The following is a 15,209-nucleotide window of genomic DNA, read 5'->3' on the forward strand; positions in this document are numbered from 1 at the left end:
GTTTCGCATCTGCCGTTCCTGGGCAAGGTAATTGTGCAAGCGGTGGCGGATCAGTTCCAATGGTTCCTGGATGAAGCGCACAGGCACTGGGACCCATATTGGATCCCTTCCAGTCTGGCTTCTGCACTGGCCATGGAACTGAGACGATTCTGGTCGCCGTTGTGGACGAACTCCATCTCCACTTGGATAGAGGCGGTTCGGGGCTGCTGGTGTTGTTAGACCTCACCGCAGCATTCAGTATAGTAGATCACGACCTTCTGGTCCACTGCCTCGCCGATATCGGAGTTTGGGGATCAGCCTTGAGCTGGCTGACCTCGTTTCTCTGCGACCGGGGACTGCAGGTGACATCGGGGGGAGAGAACTCCAGGTGCTGCCCCGTTGACTGGGGTGCCGCAGGGGGCGATCCTCTCCCTGATGCTCTTTAATATCTACATGCACCCCCTGGCAAGTTTGGACCAGAGTTTCGGGCTGTGGTGATAGCAATATGCTGCTGACACTCAACTCATGGTCATGATGGAAGGCAGCCCGTCTTCAGCTCCTGGAGCTCTCCAGCATTGTTTGGAGGCTGTTGCTGGTTGGTTGAGAGCAAGTCGGCTGAAGTTAAATCCTATGAAGATGGAGGTTGTGTGGCTGGGTCGGGGGGAGCGATCGGTGGGCTTTTGCCCGCCTTTGCTAGACGTTGAGGCCCTACATCTAGCCTTGTCTGTCCGAAGCCTGGGAGTGATGCTGGAACCGGCATTATCACTGCAAATCCAGGTCACTCAGATGGCTGGATTTACCATCTGTGACAGGTGCGGCAACTGGCCCCATATCTCTCCTGCTCTGACCTGGCCACGATGATCCATGCGACGGTCACCTCCAGGCTTGATTATTGTAATGTGCTTTATGCTGGCCTGCTTTTGGCCGTGATCCAGAAACTGAAACTCGTACAGCATGTAGCAGCCAGGGTCCTTTCAGGTGTATCTAGTCGGGACCGGATCACACTGATCCTGTACCAACTTCAGTGGCTGCCCATTGAGGTCCGGGTCATGTTCATAGTGTTGGTTCTAACCTTCAAGGCCATTAGTGGCCTTGGACCTACATACCTGAGGGACCGCGTCTCCCTGTACTGCCCCATCTGGTCCCTCTGCTCCTCAGAGGAGCACCTACTGAAGGTCCCTGGCCCGAGAGATATCCGGCTGGCTTTTACAAGGGCCAGGGCTTTTATGGTCCTGACCCCTACATGGTGGAACAGGCTCCCTAAAGAGACCAGGCCTCTGTGAGACCTACAAAGTTTCCACAGGGCCTGCAAAACGGACCTGTTCCGCCAGGCATTCAGCCAGCCGGGTTGATTGGTAGATCCCTGTAACATGTAGGCCTCCCGTGGGTACAGTAAGGGGGTGAATACATGTCGCCATCTGAGCCAGTCTGTTTTATTGTGTACATCTGTTTTCATACTGAATATTTAATTGTGATTTTATTGTTTTTATGACGTTTGTTCACCGTCCTGAGCCTTCGGGGGAAGGCAGTGTAAAAGTTTAATAAATAAATGAATGTTAGTCTTTGCTTTGAAACTCTTTCCACAAGCATATACCCCAGAGAAAGGTTGAAGCAGGGCTGTGAGCAGGGACAGGTCTGTGGGCTTCTGCTCCCTCGGGTGTTTCTGGCCTCTCCTTGAATTCTCAGCTTTAATTTAAAAGGTATCTACTGGTTCTGCTTGTGGTGCTCGAAGGGTGAACGTGCAGGCCAACATCTTCCCAGGGTCCTGCAACTCCCAGTGTTCTGGCCAGTGAATGTATGGACAAGTCTGGGCCCTTACAAATAAAATTAATTTCAATGTATTGTCGAAGGCAATGTGTGTGTAACAATGTGTGTAACAGACTTCCCTCTGTGATACACCTCTGAAGATGCCAGCCACAGATGCAGGTGAAACGTTAGGAACAAGATCCACCAGACCACGGCCACACAGCCCAGAAAACCCACCAGAACCAAAATTAAATTCATTAATCTTTAGCATCGTTGTTGAAACGTCAACCAGCCCAGCACCCTGTGTTTTTGCTCTGGTGGTTCTGCAGCTTAGCTTAATCTACCCCCCACGTTCCCTGCAGTTGGAACACCATTGCCTAGTGACTAAATTATGTGGGCATCAAATGGCACAAAACAGGCCTAGTCCCATAAGTCCCCAGATGGTAACATCTCCAGGAGTTTTAATTCAGTGGGATCTAAAAGGTCGTGTGGCGCTTTGGTGAGGTGAGATACTGATCAGGAAACTGAAAAAGCAACCCCAGAATCAGATCTGATCTTGAGCTTTTGGGGATACAGGGAATTGTGGTCACTTTGTTCAGAGCATATCTGTCCATGAGGGAAGCCTCTTGTAAAGGATTCAATGGTGTTGATGAGAGGGGCAGCCGCCTGGCCTTGACTACATTCCACAGCCCGGGCGATGGGCCAGCTTCTCCGGCGGAGACCTTATCTCTGCGAGGGAGATGAGACCGTTCCCATGGGAATCCGGGAGGGGGGATGGGATGGACAGTGTTATAACCTGTGTTTCTGGCGGGAGATCTTATTCCTGCCACTGCGTGTACTTGAGCTTTCTAAGATGTCTGAATAAACGGTCTTTTACACCAAAGAGCCTTTTATTTCTGCTTCTATGGAATTCCTTACATTGTGGCAGGAATCTTAATTCATCTATATTCCTAGTGCAGTGGACCTCTGGTGTCTCGGCATGGAGAGGTTGGATGTTTCTGGGGAAGGTGCGGTAGCCCCCAAAGAGGGCTCCGACCTTTCCCTTCTGGATCTGGAGGAACCGGCGGGAGAACGGGTCTCGCTGGTGACTCTTTCCCGTCCTCGTATCAGCACGAGTCTTCCTTTACTCCGTTGGAACGAGGGACGTGAAGACGACCATGGGGACTTACATGAGTCGTTTGGGGCGCTGTCTATGGATCGAGGCCTGTGGATCGGATATCTACCGTTTTAGATATGGATTACAAACCTCAGATGCAACCTGTCACGGAGGAGGCGGGCCTGACCACCTTTCATCACGGCAACCCAGGAGTCCATTGAACGATTCCTGGACTTCGTATTTTGGTGATGCTCCCAAAGAACCACCGTGGCACAGCACTGGGGCCCGTCCGAGCCACCGGTGACACTGGGACTATACCAGGAATTGGGAGGGGTATCCGTACCGTCTTCCGATCGGACCCCTGATCCCGGACCAGCAGCTGCACCTGAGATGCCCCGTGGAGCCACCCGGTGGGCATCGATGATACTCGCGTCCAGGCGACGAGGAGTCCGGAGAAAGCCTGCCCTCCCAGCGGATCTATTCCCTCTCCCATCGAAAGAGAGCTGGGATGAGGAAGTGGGCCGACTGCGAGATGCCCAGAAGCATGGGCCCGTGAACGCCAGCTATGGGAAGAGGAACGGGAACAGCTGCAGCAAGAGCGTGAAAACCTGCAGAGAGACCGGGAGCAGCAGCGCAAAGAAGTCCAACTCGAATTGGACCGTGCCAAGAGGCGCTCCAACGGCAATATGCGCAGAATCTATCAGTCCATGATAAAGTCCTGGAACACTCCAAACTGAACTTACAGCGTCAACACGAAAGTGTTCAGGCGCTATGCGTACACAAAGTGAACTTACTGCAGCTGTTCAACGGGACGAACTGGCTAAATTGGAACGGGAGAAAGCAGCCTTGCATGCGCACCAGGATGCATTGACTCGCAAGGAGAGAGAGCTGGCTACCTTGGAGAGGGAACTGAAGAAGCAGCAGACCAGGACAACCCAAGTTGGAGTCTACGCTGTCACGGGTACAGCCGGCGCCAGAGGGGCGACGCTGCTGGGTCCAGCCACCTTCCAAGGACCGGCTCCCACCGGAACACCAGCGGCACCGGCATTGATACCTCCACCGATTCCGGCCCCCCCCTGCGCAACCGCTGCCTCAACCCGCTCAACCTGCGCAACCGCCGCCCCTGCGAGCGCCAAGGGCCGTGGAGAGGGGTTACTACAGACCTCCAATACCTGCCCGTTTCGATGGGACCGCTTCCAAACTTCCCTACTTCATCTTGGCTTCGATGCCCACATGGAGGACTATGATGATTTATACCCGGTCTGAGCGAAAAAATACGTGGACATCGGCTCAGTCCTGGATGGGGCAGCAGCCGACTGGTTTGTGACTCTTTTGAACCTGCAAGATGAAGATATTCGCTGCGGTACCCGCATTCCTCCAAGCCTTGAGGGCTGCGCTTCCAAGATCCGGGTGCGGAAAATGAAGCTATCCAGCACCATCAAAACTATTCAGCAAGGCAACCGCCGTTTGCAGAATTTGCCCGTGAATTTCGTCTGCGGCTGCTCGACTCCCTCCTGAGTGGCCTGAGCGCATGAAATGCGAATACTTCTCGGATGCTGTCGACGGCAAGCTGCGTGAAACGGTGTTTTAATTGGGTCCCCGCACTATTGCTGATTGGATTGAATTGGGATCCCCAAGTGGCGTCTCGCCTGGAATGCGCTTCGTGCCGGAGGCCGCGCCAAGCCGGCCACTGCGTCCACCAAGCCAAGCCCAGCCGCCCTACCGAGACCACCTCCGAGTGCCGTCGCCGACTGGGATTGTGTCTTTACTGCGGAGGTCCCGGTCATCTAGCCGCCAACTGCCCTAAAAAACAGAAGCCAACCACTCCGGCCGCGCGCACCCCATCTGCCAAGCCACCACGCAAATCAGGGCCGCCCCCAACGGGCTCGTCTAAGGCAGTCATCGAAGGCGACCCGGAGGAGGGGGAAGCAGCTGTTTGCCTTTCTTCAGCCCCACTGGACATGGGTTCGACTCCAGACGCGGTGAGTGAAGGCAGCGCTCCCATTACAATCCAAGCGTTTCTGGCCAACCCCGCTAAGCATACTCGTATTATAGCCTCAGCCCTTGTGGATTCTGGCTGCTCCCATTGTTTAATGCGGCCCCAGGTGGCGGAGGAGCTAGGTCTAGACCAAGTCCCCCTGGCTAAGCCCATACCTTTCACCCAGATGGACGGCAGTCCTCTCGGGAGCGAAAGGACCGGCCCAGTTCAAAAGCGCAACCCGGTTCTCCTCCGCTGCGAGGACCATTGGGAGAAAATTAGTTTTATTCTGGCGCCAGTGGCCAAACACTCCATAGTTCTGGGCATGCCATGGTTGTTGTTACATGAACCAAAATTCCTTTGGAAAGAAAGGATCTTGGAATTCACTGACCCTCCCTGCGGGGAACACATGAATTGCCGGGAAAACTTCGACTTCTCCTGACACACACCCCTGGCTTCATCAGCGATTGCTCGATTCTACCGGCATCCCACCGGGCGTACCAAGATCTAGCCAGAGTATTTCAGGAGCAGAATCGCGATCAGTTGCCACCCCATAGAGACACGACTGCAAAATCGTAATACAGCCAGAGGCGCAACTGCCCAAAGGTAGAATCTGCAGTCGTATGAGTCCCAATGAGGAGAAGGAACTTCGTGCCTTCTTAGACAAGAACCTCGCTCGCGGGTTCATACGGCGGGCTACCAAACACACACATGCTGCTCCTGTATTGTTTGTAAAAAAGAAAGATGGATCTTTACGGCTCTGCACAGATTACCGAGGTCTCGCTGCCGTCTCCCTGTCCAATATGTACCCTTTTCCTTTGCTCACGGACCTTTTAGGCGCATTGGGCAGGGCGCATCTTTACTATAGTTGGACTTGAGAGAAGCTTACTACAGGGTCAGAATTGCTGAAGGCTATGAACACTTGACTGCATTTAACACAAAGTTTGGACAGTTTGAATACTTAATAATGCCATTCGGGTTAAGTGCAAGGCCCCCCGGAGCTTTTATGGCCCTTATCAACGAAGTTCTCCATGATTTATTGTATAAGGGAGTAGTGGTGTACTTAGATGACGTTTTAATTTATTCACAAACCATGGAGGAGCATGAAGCATTGGTTCGGGAAGTATTGAAACGCTTGCTCAACAACTCCCTCTTTGCCAAACTTTCCAAGTGCTGTTTCCACCAAACCTCTATTGACTATTTGGGTTACCGGATCTCGCCCGAGGGCCTACAAATGGATCCTGCTAAGATTGATGCGGTCCTCCAATGGCCGGCCCCCACCAACCGAAAAGAACTCCAATCTTTTCTAGGTTTTGCTAATTTCTATCATGACTTTATACCCCAATTCGCTGAACTGACTCTCCCTCTCACAGACCTCTTACGCACTAAGGGTAAAGATCCACTGACCGCCAAGCCCGGGGCCCCCCTTTCCTGGTCTGAAGAATGTCAGACGGCCTTTCAGCTTTTAAAATCTGCTTTTACCACCGAACCTATCCTAAAGCACCCTGACCCAGATCTCCCGTTTGTGGTTCACGTGGATGCCTCGGACAAAGCGGCAGGGCAGCCCTGTTGCAAAGAAATAAAGATGATAGGCTGGTTCCGTGTGCTTATTTATCAAAGAAATTCTCCGGTGCTGAACTCCAACTGGACTGTAGGGATAAAGAGACTGCGACATCAAAGTAGCACTCTCCACTTGGCGCCACTGGCTGGAGGCTAAACACCCCTTCCAAGTTTGGTCGGATCACAAGAACTTGGCCGCCCTCTCCACCCCTCAAGATGTCCGCGAAGCAACTTTGATGGGCCGATTTCTTTTCTCGTTTCTCTTTCACGGTCCATTTTTTCCCCGGAAAAACCAATAAACTGGCTGATGCGCTTCCGCGCCTACCCGAGGAGGGGTGGAGCTGCCTTACGGGACATTCCAAGCACTGTTCTCTCCCCCTCCCAGTGGGGCTGGCTGTCACCCGATCTCAGACATCCGCTCCTCCTCCTCCGCCCATTCCCAGCCTGGTCTCTCCTTTCCTACGGGAACTCGAGGAAGCGGGGCTCTTGAACCTCCGGCGGAGAAGGTGACTCCCAATTGCGTTTGGAGAATGGCGTTTGGCGGCGGGGGGATTGTTGGTCACGTGCCTCCCCACCTCCGTAAGCAGGTTCTCGAGGCCTGTCATGATGCCCTTTCGGCTGGACATTTTGGCTTTCTAAAAACTCTGCATTTGGCCCGCCGTCAATTCTGGTGGCCTTGCTTGATCAAGGACATTGAGGCGTATATTAAAGGTTGCTCTGTTTGTGCAGAAGGCAAGACCCGTTCGGGGAAAACCCATGGTCTGTTGAAACCTCTCCCGGTGGCCTCTAAGCCTGGGAAGTCATCTCCATGGATTTTATTACAGATTTGCCAGAAAGTCATGGCAACCACGGTCTTGTGGGTGGTGGTGGACTTATTTTCTAAACAAGTCCATTTTATTCCATGTGCTTCCATCCCCTCCGCTCCTAAGTTAGCTCGTCTGTTCATTCAGCACATTTACCGTCTGCACTCCGCCCCCGTTAAGGTGGTCTCCGACCGCGGCCCCCAATTCATTTCAAAGTTCTGGAAAGCTTTTCTAGGCTTGTTAGGGCAGCCCCGGCGATTGCCGCCCCTACCACGTTCAAAGTGACGGTGAGTGGGAGAGAACGAACAGAACCCTAGAGCAGTATTTACGTTGTTACACCAACTACCACCAGGACAATTGGTGCGAGCTAATTCCATTTGCGGAGTAAAACCTATAACAATGCGGTTCATAGCAGTACAAAAAAAAACCCCTTGAGGAAATTGTGTCTGGTCGCTCCTTCCCGCCGTTGCCGCAACTACCTACCGGAAGCATTGGATCCTCAGAGTTTCAACAATGGATTTCATCCCTGGCCGAGGGGTGGAAAAGCGGTCCAGACTGCCTTACAACAGGCTAAAGACTCCCAAAAGCTGCAAGCGGATAAGCACCGCTTCGGATTTCCCTCTGCGTGTGCGAGCCTGCGTGTATTTGTCTTCCAAAAATCTCAGAGACGTGCATAAATTTTCTAAACTAGGCAAAAGATTCGTGGGACCTTTTCAGATTACTTCAAAGTGATTAATGATGTCACTGCCGATTGGATTTGCCTAACTCTCTTAGTAACATTCCTCCTGTCTTCCATTCCAGTTTACTCAAGGAGGCTCCCGTTTCCGATGCCTGTACGACCCGCCGGAGAGGCCCCCACCGACTATTATTGATGGCCACAAGCATTACGAAATTGACGCCATCCTGGACTCTCGCTTTAATCGCAAACGCTTACAATATTTAGTCTCTTGGGTGGGGTATTCCTCTGGGTATAATCAATGGGTTTATTCCGAAAATATTGACGCCCCCGCCCTTATTTCTGCTTTCCACCGCGCCTTTCCGCACAAACCTGGGGGGGAGGGGTCTTCTTTAAGGGAGGCAGAGTGTAAAGGATTCAATGGTGTTGATGAGAGGGGCAGCCGCCTGGCCTTGACTACATTCCACAGCCCGGGCGATGGGCCAGCTTCTCTGGCGGAGACCTTATCTCTGCGAGGGAGATGAGACCGTTCCCATGGGAATCCGGGAGGGGGGATAGGATGGACAGTGTTATAACCTGTGTTTCTGGCGGGAGATCTTATTCCTGCCACTGCGTGTACTTGAGCTTTCTAAGATGTCTGAATAAACGGGTCTTTTACACCAAAGAGCCTTTTATTTCTGCTTCTATGGAATTCCTTACACCTCTGCTGTTCCTCTAAAGTGTGTGCCCAAAGCTAAGAGAACTTTTAGAGAACTTTTGGGATGTTAGCTGAGGAATTACTGACTGACCCGCAAGTTCTTGCTTCTTTGGGCTAAGTTAGGTGGGAGGCACCACTGTTGGGCCCACCCAGCAGCATTCCTTTGCAGCCGGGACCCTGATTGATTTTCCTTCCCTGTGCTGAGTGTCACTCTGGAAGAGTGCAAGTCTGAGCTGAAAAGGACCAAGGCTTCATCAGCCCCAGAGTTGTGCAGCATCACAGTCAAGGGAAAGAGATGCTCCTGGCAAAGGTTGTGGGCTGTTTTTTTGGGGGGGGGAGCAGAAATTATTTTGGGGAGGGGGCAGCCATGGCAAAGTATTGCTAAAATGCAGATGGCTACATTATTCCCCCATCCAGATAGAACACTTATTTTTTTCTGCTAATGGACACCCCCCGGATGAGGAACAGAGGGAAATACCTCATGAGTGCCATGGAACGTTTCATGGGCTCAGGAGATGTGATGGACGGCAGACGCAGCGGGAAGGTGGTGGTGGAAAATTGTGTGTGTGGAGAATGTCACCTGCCCTGAGTCTGTGGTATAGGGCGGGTAATAAATGTAAATGTAAGCAGAGTAGAATAGAATAGAATAGGAAAGCAGGACAAGAACCAAGTGGACAAGTGGACAAGGGCAGGCAGTTGGAATCCTGCTGAGCCGTTTGCTGGCTGCTGCTCAGAGATAGCTGGGAAATGGGGAAGGAGCCCCGGGCCCCGGGGGAGGGCGCTTGGAGCGGCTTCCTGGCCCCTGGAGAGCAAAGGCCCTGGACTCAAGAAGGCTGAACGAAAGGCATGACAGACACTTGCATGACACGGATGCACAGTCCATTCCATGAAACATACTGAAAAGCGTGTGACTCATATATGCTTGAATTGTTTTTGTTTTCTTATCAGATGGACAAGAAGATTTCGATTTTGAACAATCCTTAAAGCAAGGTAAACTGTATCTTGTGTATGAGTGTGAGTTGAAACATGTTTTTCTGTGAAGTGAACGCACATTGAAAACTTCTTGTAGTTTTCTGTTTCTCTTGAAAGCAGGGTGTTTTTGTCTTTTACTGAACAAGAGCTGCTTTGATTAACTTTAACTTTCTTCCGTCTCAGTTGGTGCTGTGTGAACTTGATATGTGTGGGGAAAAGCATCAGGGTTGATCTGCATGCCTGGGGAAGGCAAGGTTGAGAAAAGGGGAACCCCAAATGACTTCTGATCAGGCCCTGAAACTTAGAACCTTTATGTTAAAGCATCTTCCTGAGTCAAGAACTTGTGGCTGCCGTGAGGACTCTGGGGTCAGGTGTTCAACTGTGCTGGGACTTTCAGGTGCAGGCCAGCCTGGTGTGGATTGGGACTGTGGGCATGTGAGGAGAAGGGGCCTCCTCCTGCCCCCTTAGGCCGTTTTCCCCACCTAAAATGGCCCAGGGGGGATTACTTTTGGAAATCTGGGTCCTGATTTGCTCCACCAGGCCAACCCTGATCAGTGAGGAACACACAAAGACTTATTAGTTGATCAAAACAATGGAAAATATTTTCTTAAATGCAATGCGCAACCCGCAAAAGTAATGCTTACACCATACAGAAGTAAAAATACAAAGAACATACAGAGCAGCGGGAAAATGTACAGACTTCTAACATGTTTCAGGCAAAACAATAGAGAGAGAAAATATATCTGTGCAGAAAAGGGACATTATATGGACCACCAGTACATGATTATATAAAATGGATTATATAATAAAAACATGCAATCTTCCAATCATCTCCTACCCTGTGAGCAGCAGTGGCGTAGGAGGTTAAGAGCTCGTGTATCTAATCTGGAGGAACCGGGTTTGATTCCCAGCTCTGCCGCCTGAGCTGTGGGGGCTTATCTGGGGAATTCAGATTAGCCTGTGCACTCCCACACACGCCAGCTGGGTGACCTTGGGCTAGTCACAGCTTCTCGGAGCTCTCTCAGCCCCACCTACCTCACAGGGTGTTTGTTGTGAGGGGGGAAGGGCAAGGAGATTGTAAGCCCCTTTGAGTCTCCTGCAGGAGAGAAAGGGGGGATATAAATCCAAACTCTTCTTCTTCTTCTACCCCTCTAGTGGAAAGCTAAGCAGAATCCTCCCAACACTCTCTGCCTTATTCAACAGCAGCTTACAAAGAAGCTACCGTCTTCCTTTGGCGTCCACAGGCAGTATCCTTAAGACGATTAAAAGGAAAGTGGAAGCAAAGCTGTGGAGGCCTGGTGGGTCAGTGGAAAGGGGAGGGGGTGTAGGACTAGATTTGGTTGGAGTGACATTTTAGAGCTCCCGATGTGAGACCGCAGTCCCAGAATAAAGCGACCTGTAGTTTTTCTTTAAAAAACGTAAGACTGTATTGAGAACTGAAGCATGTGAGAGATAGATGATTTCTGGGGAATATAGAAAGAACAAATCCTTAAATCCCTGCTGCCCTTGGCCCGCCCCTAGCCCAAGAGCCGCAGTTACAGTAAAATAACAAAGGGAAGAATACCAACATTCAAATACAGAGTTAACATTACAAAAGACAGGGCTTGGCCGCATTTTAGCTTTTGTTTCCTGGAAGGCTAGAAGGGGCGGGGGTGAGCCAAGGGGCCCATCCTGACACCGGAGAGGAAGATCTGATCATATTGTGTTCTGAGTTTGCCTTCCATGTATCTTTTTCATTAATCAGAGGCCACTCCTTTGTACTGAGTAGACCTGACTACAGTTTCCCTGCTTCCACAGTTATCCAGTCATTTGGGGGGGGGGGGGGGCGCAATTCACCACGACTGGGGTTTTCCAGGACTGCTCCCTTTCTCATCATTTGCTTTCAACAAAGGAGCCCTGGGTCAGTTGTCCATCCTGTCTCTACGTCCATGCAGGGGCGCGCTCAAATTCGTTGGCTCAGAGGAGCAGCTTCTCCCGCTTGATGTGCAGCCAAGACCTGCTCCCTCCCAGTCTCCTCGCTAGCAGGCGGCTGCGTGCTCCTCTGCACTGAGCCTTGCCCGGAGCTCTGGCTCCTGGGGTCATATGGTGGTCAGGCTGCTTCCACTTGCAGGACTTCCTCTTTGTCCATCATAGCTAGACTTGTGAGAGGTCTGGCTCTGGGTGGTTCTTCAAAGTAATCAGACTGGGCTCCTTTGGGGGTCAAGGATCAAGTTTCCGGACTGGATCAACAGCCATCAGGAGATGCATGATTTTCCCATGAGACAAAAGTGGCTCCCAGGATCAAACCAGGGAAATGCCGTGGGAGGAAGACTTTCTCCTGTGTGCCATGACCCAGCCTGGGTCAGGCTCCCACTCACCTGGGAATTATGCTCCTATCTGTCCACTCCCGGAGTCAGTGCGGGGGGGGGGGGCACTCAGTGCAGATCCTGCATTGAGCAGGGGCTTGAACTAGAAGGCCTGGGTGGCCCCTCCCAGCTCTACAGCTCCATGACATGTGGATTTTGAAATGTGTTAATTTCCCCAGAGTTCTTGTAACATAATGGTATTTCTGTTTCTCAGGGATGTCACGCTTGTCTCTCAACAAAAACGCCTGCACAATGAAATGCAAGGTGGAGCAATTGCTAAGGACAGCAAAAGGCCGGTCTGGGGACGGGAAGGCTGATGGGAAGGAGCCGTTCTCTGCTTTGGGTGGCGAGGTGCCTCCCATCTCGCAGCAGCTGTCTTTCTGCGTAGGCCGAAGTGATAACGCTGGCAACCCTGAAGCCTCTGATTCATTGCTGCTGTTTCTGAACCAGAAGGGGTTTGAGACCAGCTTCAGCAACCTGTATGATCATTCATATTCCTTCCTTGAGACTTTGTTTTACGGCTACACCAGCGAGGAAGACCTGGCAGATTACTTGGGCTGGGCATGGGAAGCAGCCAAACGAGCCGCTCTGCCGTGGGCCTTGGCCAGGCTCTGCTGCCTCTTGGGGCGGCTGAGCTTCCGGAAGCTCAAACTGTCTCAAGCCCGAGTTTATTTTGAAGAAGCTTTGGCAACTTTGAAAGGAGACTTTGGAGACCTCTATCTTGTCACTACTCTTTATGCAAACCTGACTGGGATCTACCTGTTGCAGAAGAACAGCCACAAATGTGCTTGTGTTTTAGAGAAGGCTGCTTCTTTGCTCATGGGAGTTCCTGGCTATATCAGCAGCACAGCCGTGGAGTCAGAGATCCTGAAATATGCTTTAAAAAGAGCGGTGCTTTGCCGCAGCAAGAGGGCAGAAGCTAGAGCCTGCTTTCTGCTAGCAAAGCACTACTTGAACTTTCAGCAAGGGGAGGAAGCGCTGCCCTTTCTGGAACAGCTGCAGCTTCTGAATCAAGACGGGGGCTTTCGAGAGAGCTCCTTGTCAGCGGATGTCTATTTGAAGCTTGGCCAGCTCTATGGTCAGAAATGCTTGCCCCACCTGGTGCTCAGCTGCGTCCGCAGTGCCGCCTCTTGCAGCTCTGGTACTTTGCTGGAGTCTTTCAGAGGCATTGCTCTAGTATTAAAAACTGGTCCCCCAACTGAGGGGCAAACGCCCCCCTCCCAAACTGCGCTTTACCTCCGGCAACTGCTTCCCTTGCTAGAGAACAGCAACAAGCACGGAGAATTGTATGGTGTTATTTGCTGCAGCCTCTCTCTACTCTACAGCCGTCACAAGCTGTATGGGAAAGCCATTGAGTACATGAAGAAGGTGCTGGGCAAGAGCATGCAGGCGAGCACTGAAGAGATGATCCACCACATGGTTCTTCTCAGTTGGTTATACGTTCTCCACGGGCAGAATGTGGTAGCTGTGGATATTCTGAATGTCATAATTGAGTCTTCCCAGAGCAGCCATCAGCAGTTGGGGGTTGCACATAACATGCTGGCCATTGCTTTGAAAAGGCTGCATGACACCAAGCGAGCCGTGGGAAGCTACTACAAAGCCCTGCACATTTCACAAGAGACGGGGATGACACAGAATCAGGCAGTGGCTTTGGCTAATTTGGGGATCCTCTGTCGGCACTCATCTGCCAGAGGTCTTGGGGAGCACTTCTTGCTAAAAGCAGTCAAAGTGTTCTCAGAACTGCCAAGCATTGACTGGGGCAGAGATTTTATAGAAGTTCTCCTTAGGCTGGGATGCTGCTACGCTAATGGCGCGAGTAAAGAAGAAGCAAGGTGGTGTTATGAATGGGCATTTTTGGTGGCAATGGAAACCGACCATTTAGAAGGTGAGTATATTTCCAGTTCCTCCAAAATAGGTTTGAATAAAATTTGAGAGCCCTCCGACCACTGAGAGGAGATAGCAGCATTCTCCATTCCCTTCCTCAACTTTGTCAAATCATCACCTTACTATTATAGATTCAGAACTCTTCCCTCACATACTAGAGAGCATCACCAATTTGTTTGACTTGGTCGCTGTGAATTTTTTCTAGGTTGGGACAGGAACATGTAGCAACAAAAAAGCTGGGTGTCCTGTTGTGTTGGTTGACTCAGTGGAGCACATGCTACCATATCCCACAAACACATGAATGTGCATTCAGACTGGCCTTGGGAGTTGGGGTGCGTGTTGGTGCAGTGGAAAACCGGGATCTTTTACTGAAACAGGTGGCTTTGAGTAGCAAGTTTCAACTGGAAAAGGATGATGGAAAACTGATTTAAAGGATTAAACATGAATATGGAGTTTGTTGAGGGATGTAGAACAGTATTGGTGAGGCGGGATCTTATCCTAAGCAAATACTAAATCAAAGCACAGACAAGTAGCTCGTTGCTTATCCTAAGTAACAATATGACAGCAACAACCAAAATCAACCAGAGCAACTCCAGTTTGGATCAGGAGTTAATTTCAAACCAAAAGTGTAAATGAGGGGAAATGGGGAACAGGACAGGGGAGAAGTGGAATCTCTTGGGCTAGGAGGGTGTCCGCTGTTTCAGATGCGAGGCCTAAATGTTAGAAAGCAGGGAGGTGCAGAATAGTTTGGAAAATAAAAGAAGGCAGATCAAGATGGAGTGCAAAGATATACCTGTCTTGTCTGTGTAGAAAACAGGATGGAAGGAGGAAGGACTCAGTTTGTTGTGAGTTTGAGTTGCAGTGTCAGATTAATTTCCACAAGAGGAAACAAGTAGACCAGCCATCGCTTTGAAGTAACAGGTCGGATTCAGAAACAAGCTAGAAAAGAGAAGTGGCTTTTATGGATGTATTGGATTTTATGGATGTATTGAGAAACTTTGGATCTTATTGCAAGGGTTGTTGTTGTTGTTGTTGTTGTTGTTGTTGTTTAATTAATTAAACTTATATACCGCCCTCCCCTGGAGGGCTCAGGGCGGTTCACAACATGAATGTAATGATAGAGCACAATGTAGAACAATTAAACAACCATAAATAACACACACAACACACACAAAGCCTTTATTGGCATCATACAGTAAAACAATTTGTAACCAGAAACGTTTTACAACCAGAATAACATAGTTACAACTCAAATAACCATCATTTAATATAAAAATCTCCCTTAGCAGATGTGCCAATTATATCCAACAGAAACTTGGCAACTAATTCAGAAAAATCCTGATTTGATCCATCCAGGAAATACTTTATCCTTTGATCATCTGTCATATCTACATTAAAAGATGTAAACAATGGTCGATACTTATACCTTAAGCATTCCCTATTTGGACAGTGAAACATGATATGCTCTAGTGT

General features: G+C 50.4%; 1 protein-coding gene across 3 annotated transcripts in view; it reads left to right on the plus strand.

The window, feature by feature from the left end:
• The window catches only part of SH3TC1 (SH3 domain and tetratricopeptide repeats 1), a 94,988-nt gene that overhangs the window by 31,268 nt on the left and 48,511 nt on the right, over positions 1 to 15,209 (plus strand). For all 3 annotated transcript variants that reach the window (XM_048509715.1, XM_048509717.1, XM_048509718.1), the window contains 2 exons: positions 9,484 to 9,525; positions 12,067 to 13,737. In XM_048509715.1, coding sequence (XP_048365672.1) covers positions 9,484 to 9,525; positions 12,067 to 13,737 — 1,713 coding nt within the window. The remainder of the gene's footprint in view (positions 1 to 9,483; positions 9,526 to 12,066; positions 13,738 to 15,209) is intronic.

This window comes from Sphaerodactylus townsendi, linkage group LG10 (assembly GCF_021028975.2).
Source record: "Sphaerodactylus townsendi isolate TG3544 linkage group LG10, MPM_Stown_v2.3, whole genome shotgun sequence".
In the NCBI taxonomy this organism is placed as follows: Eukaryota; Metazoa; Chordata; class Lepidosauria; order Squamata; family Sphaerodactylidae; genus Sphaerodactylus; species Sphaerodactylus townsendi.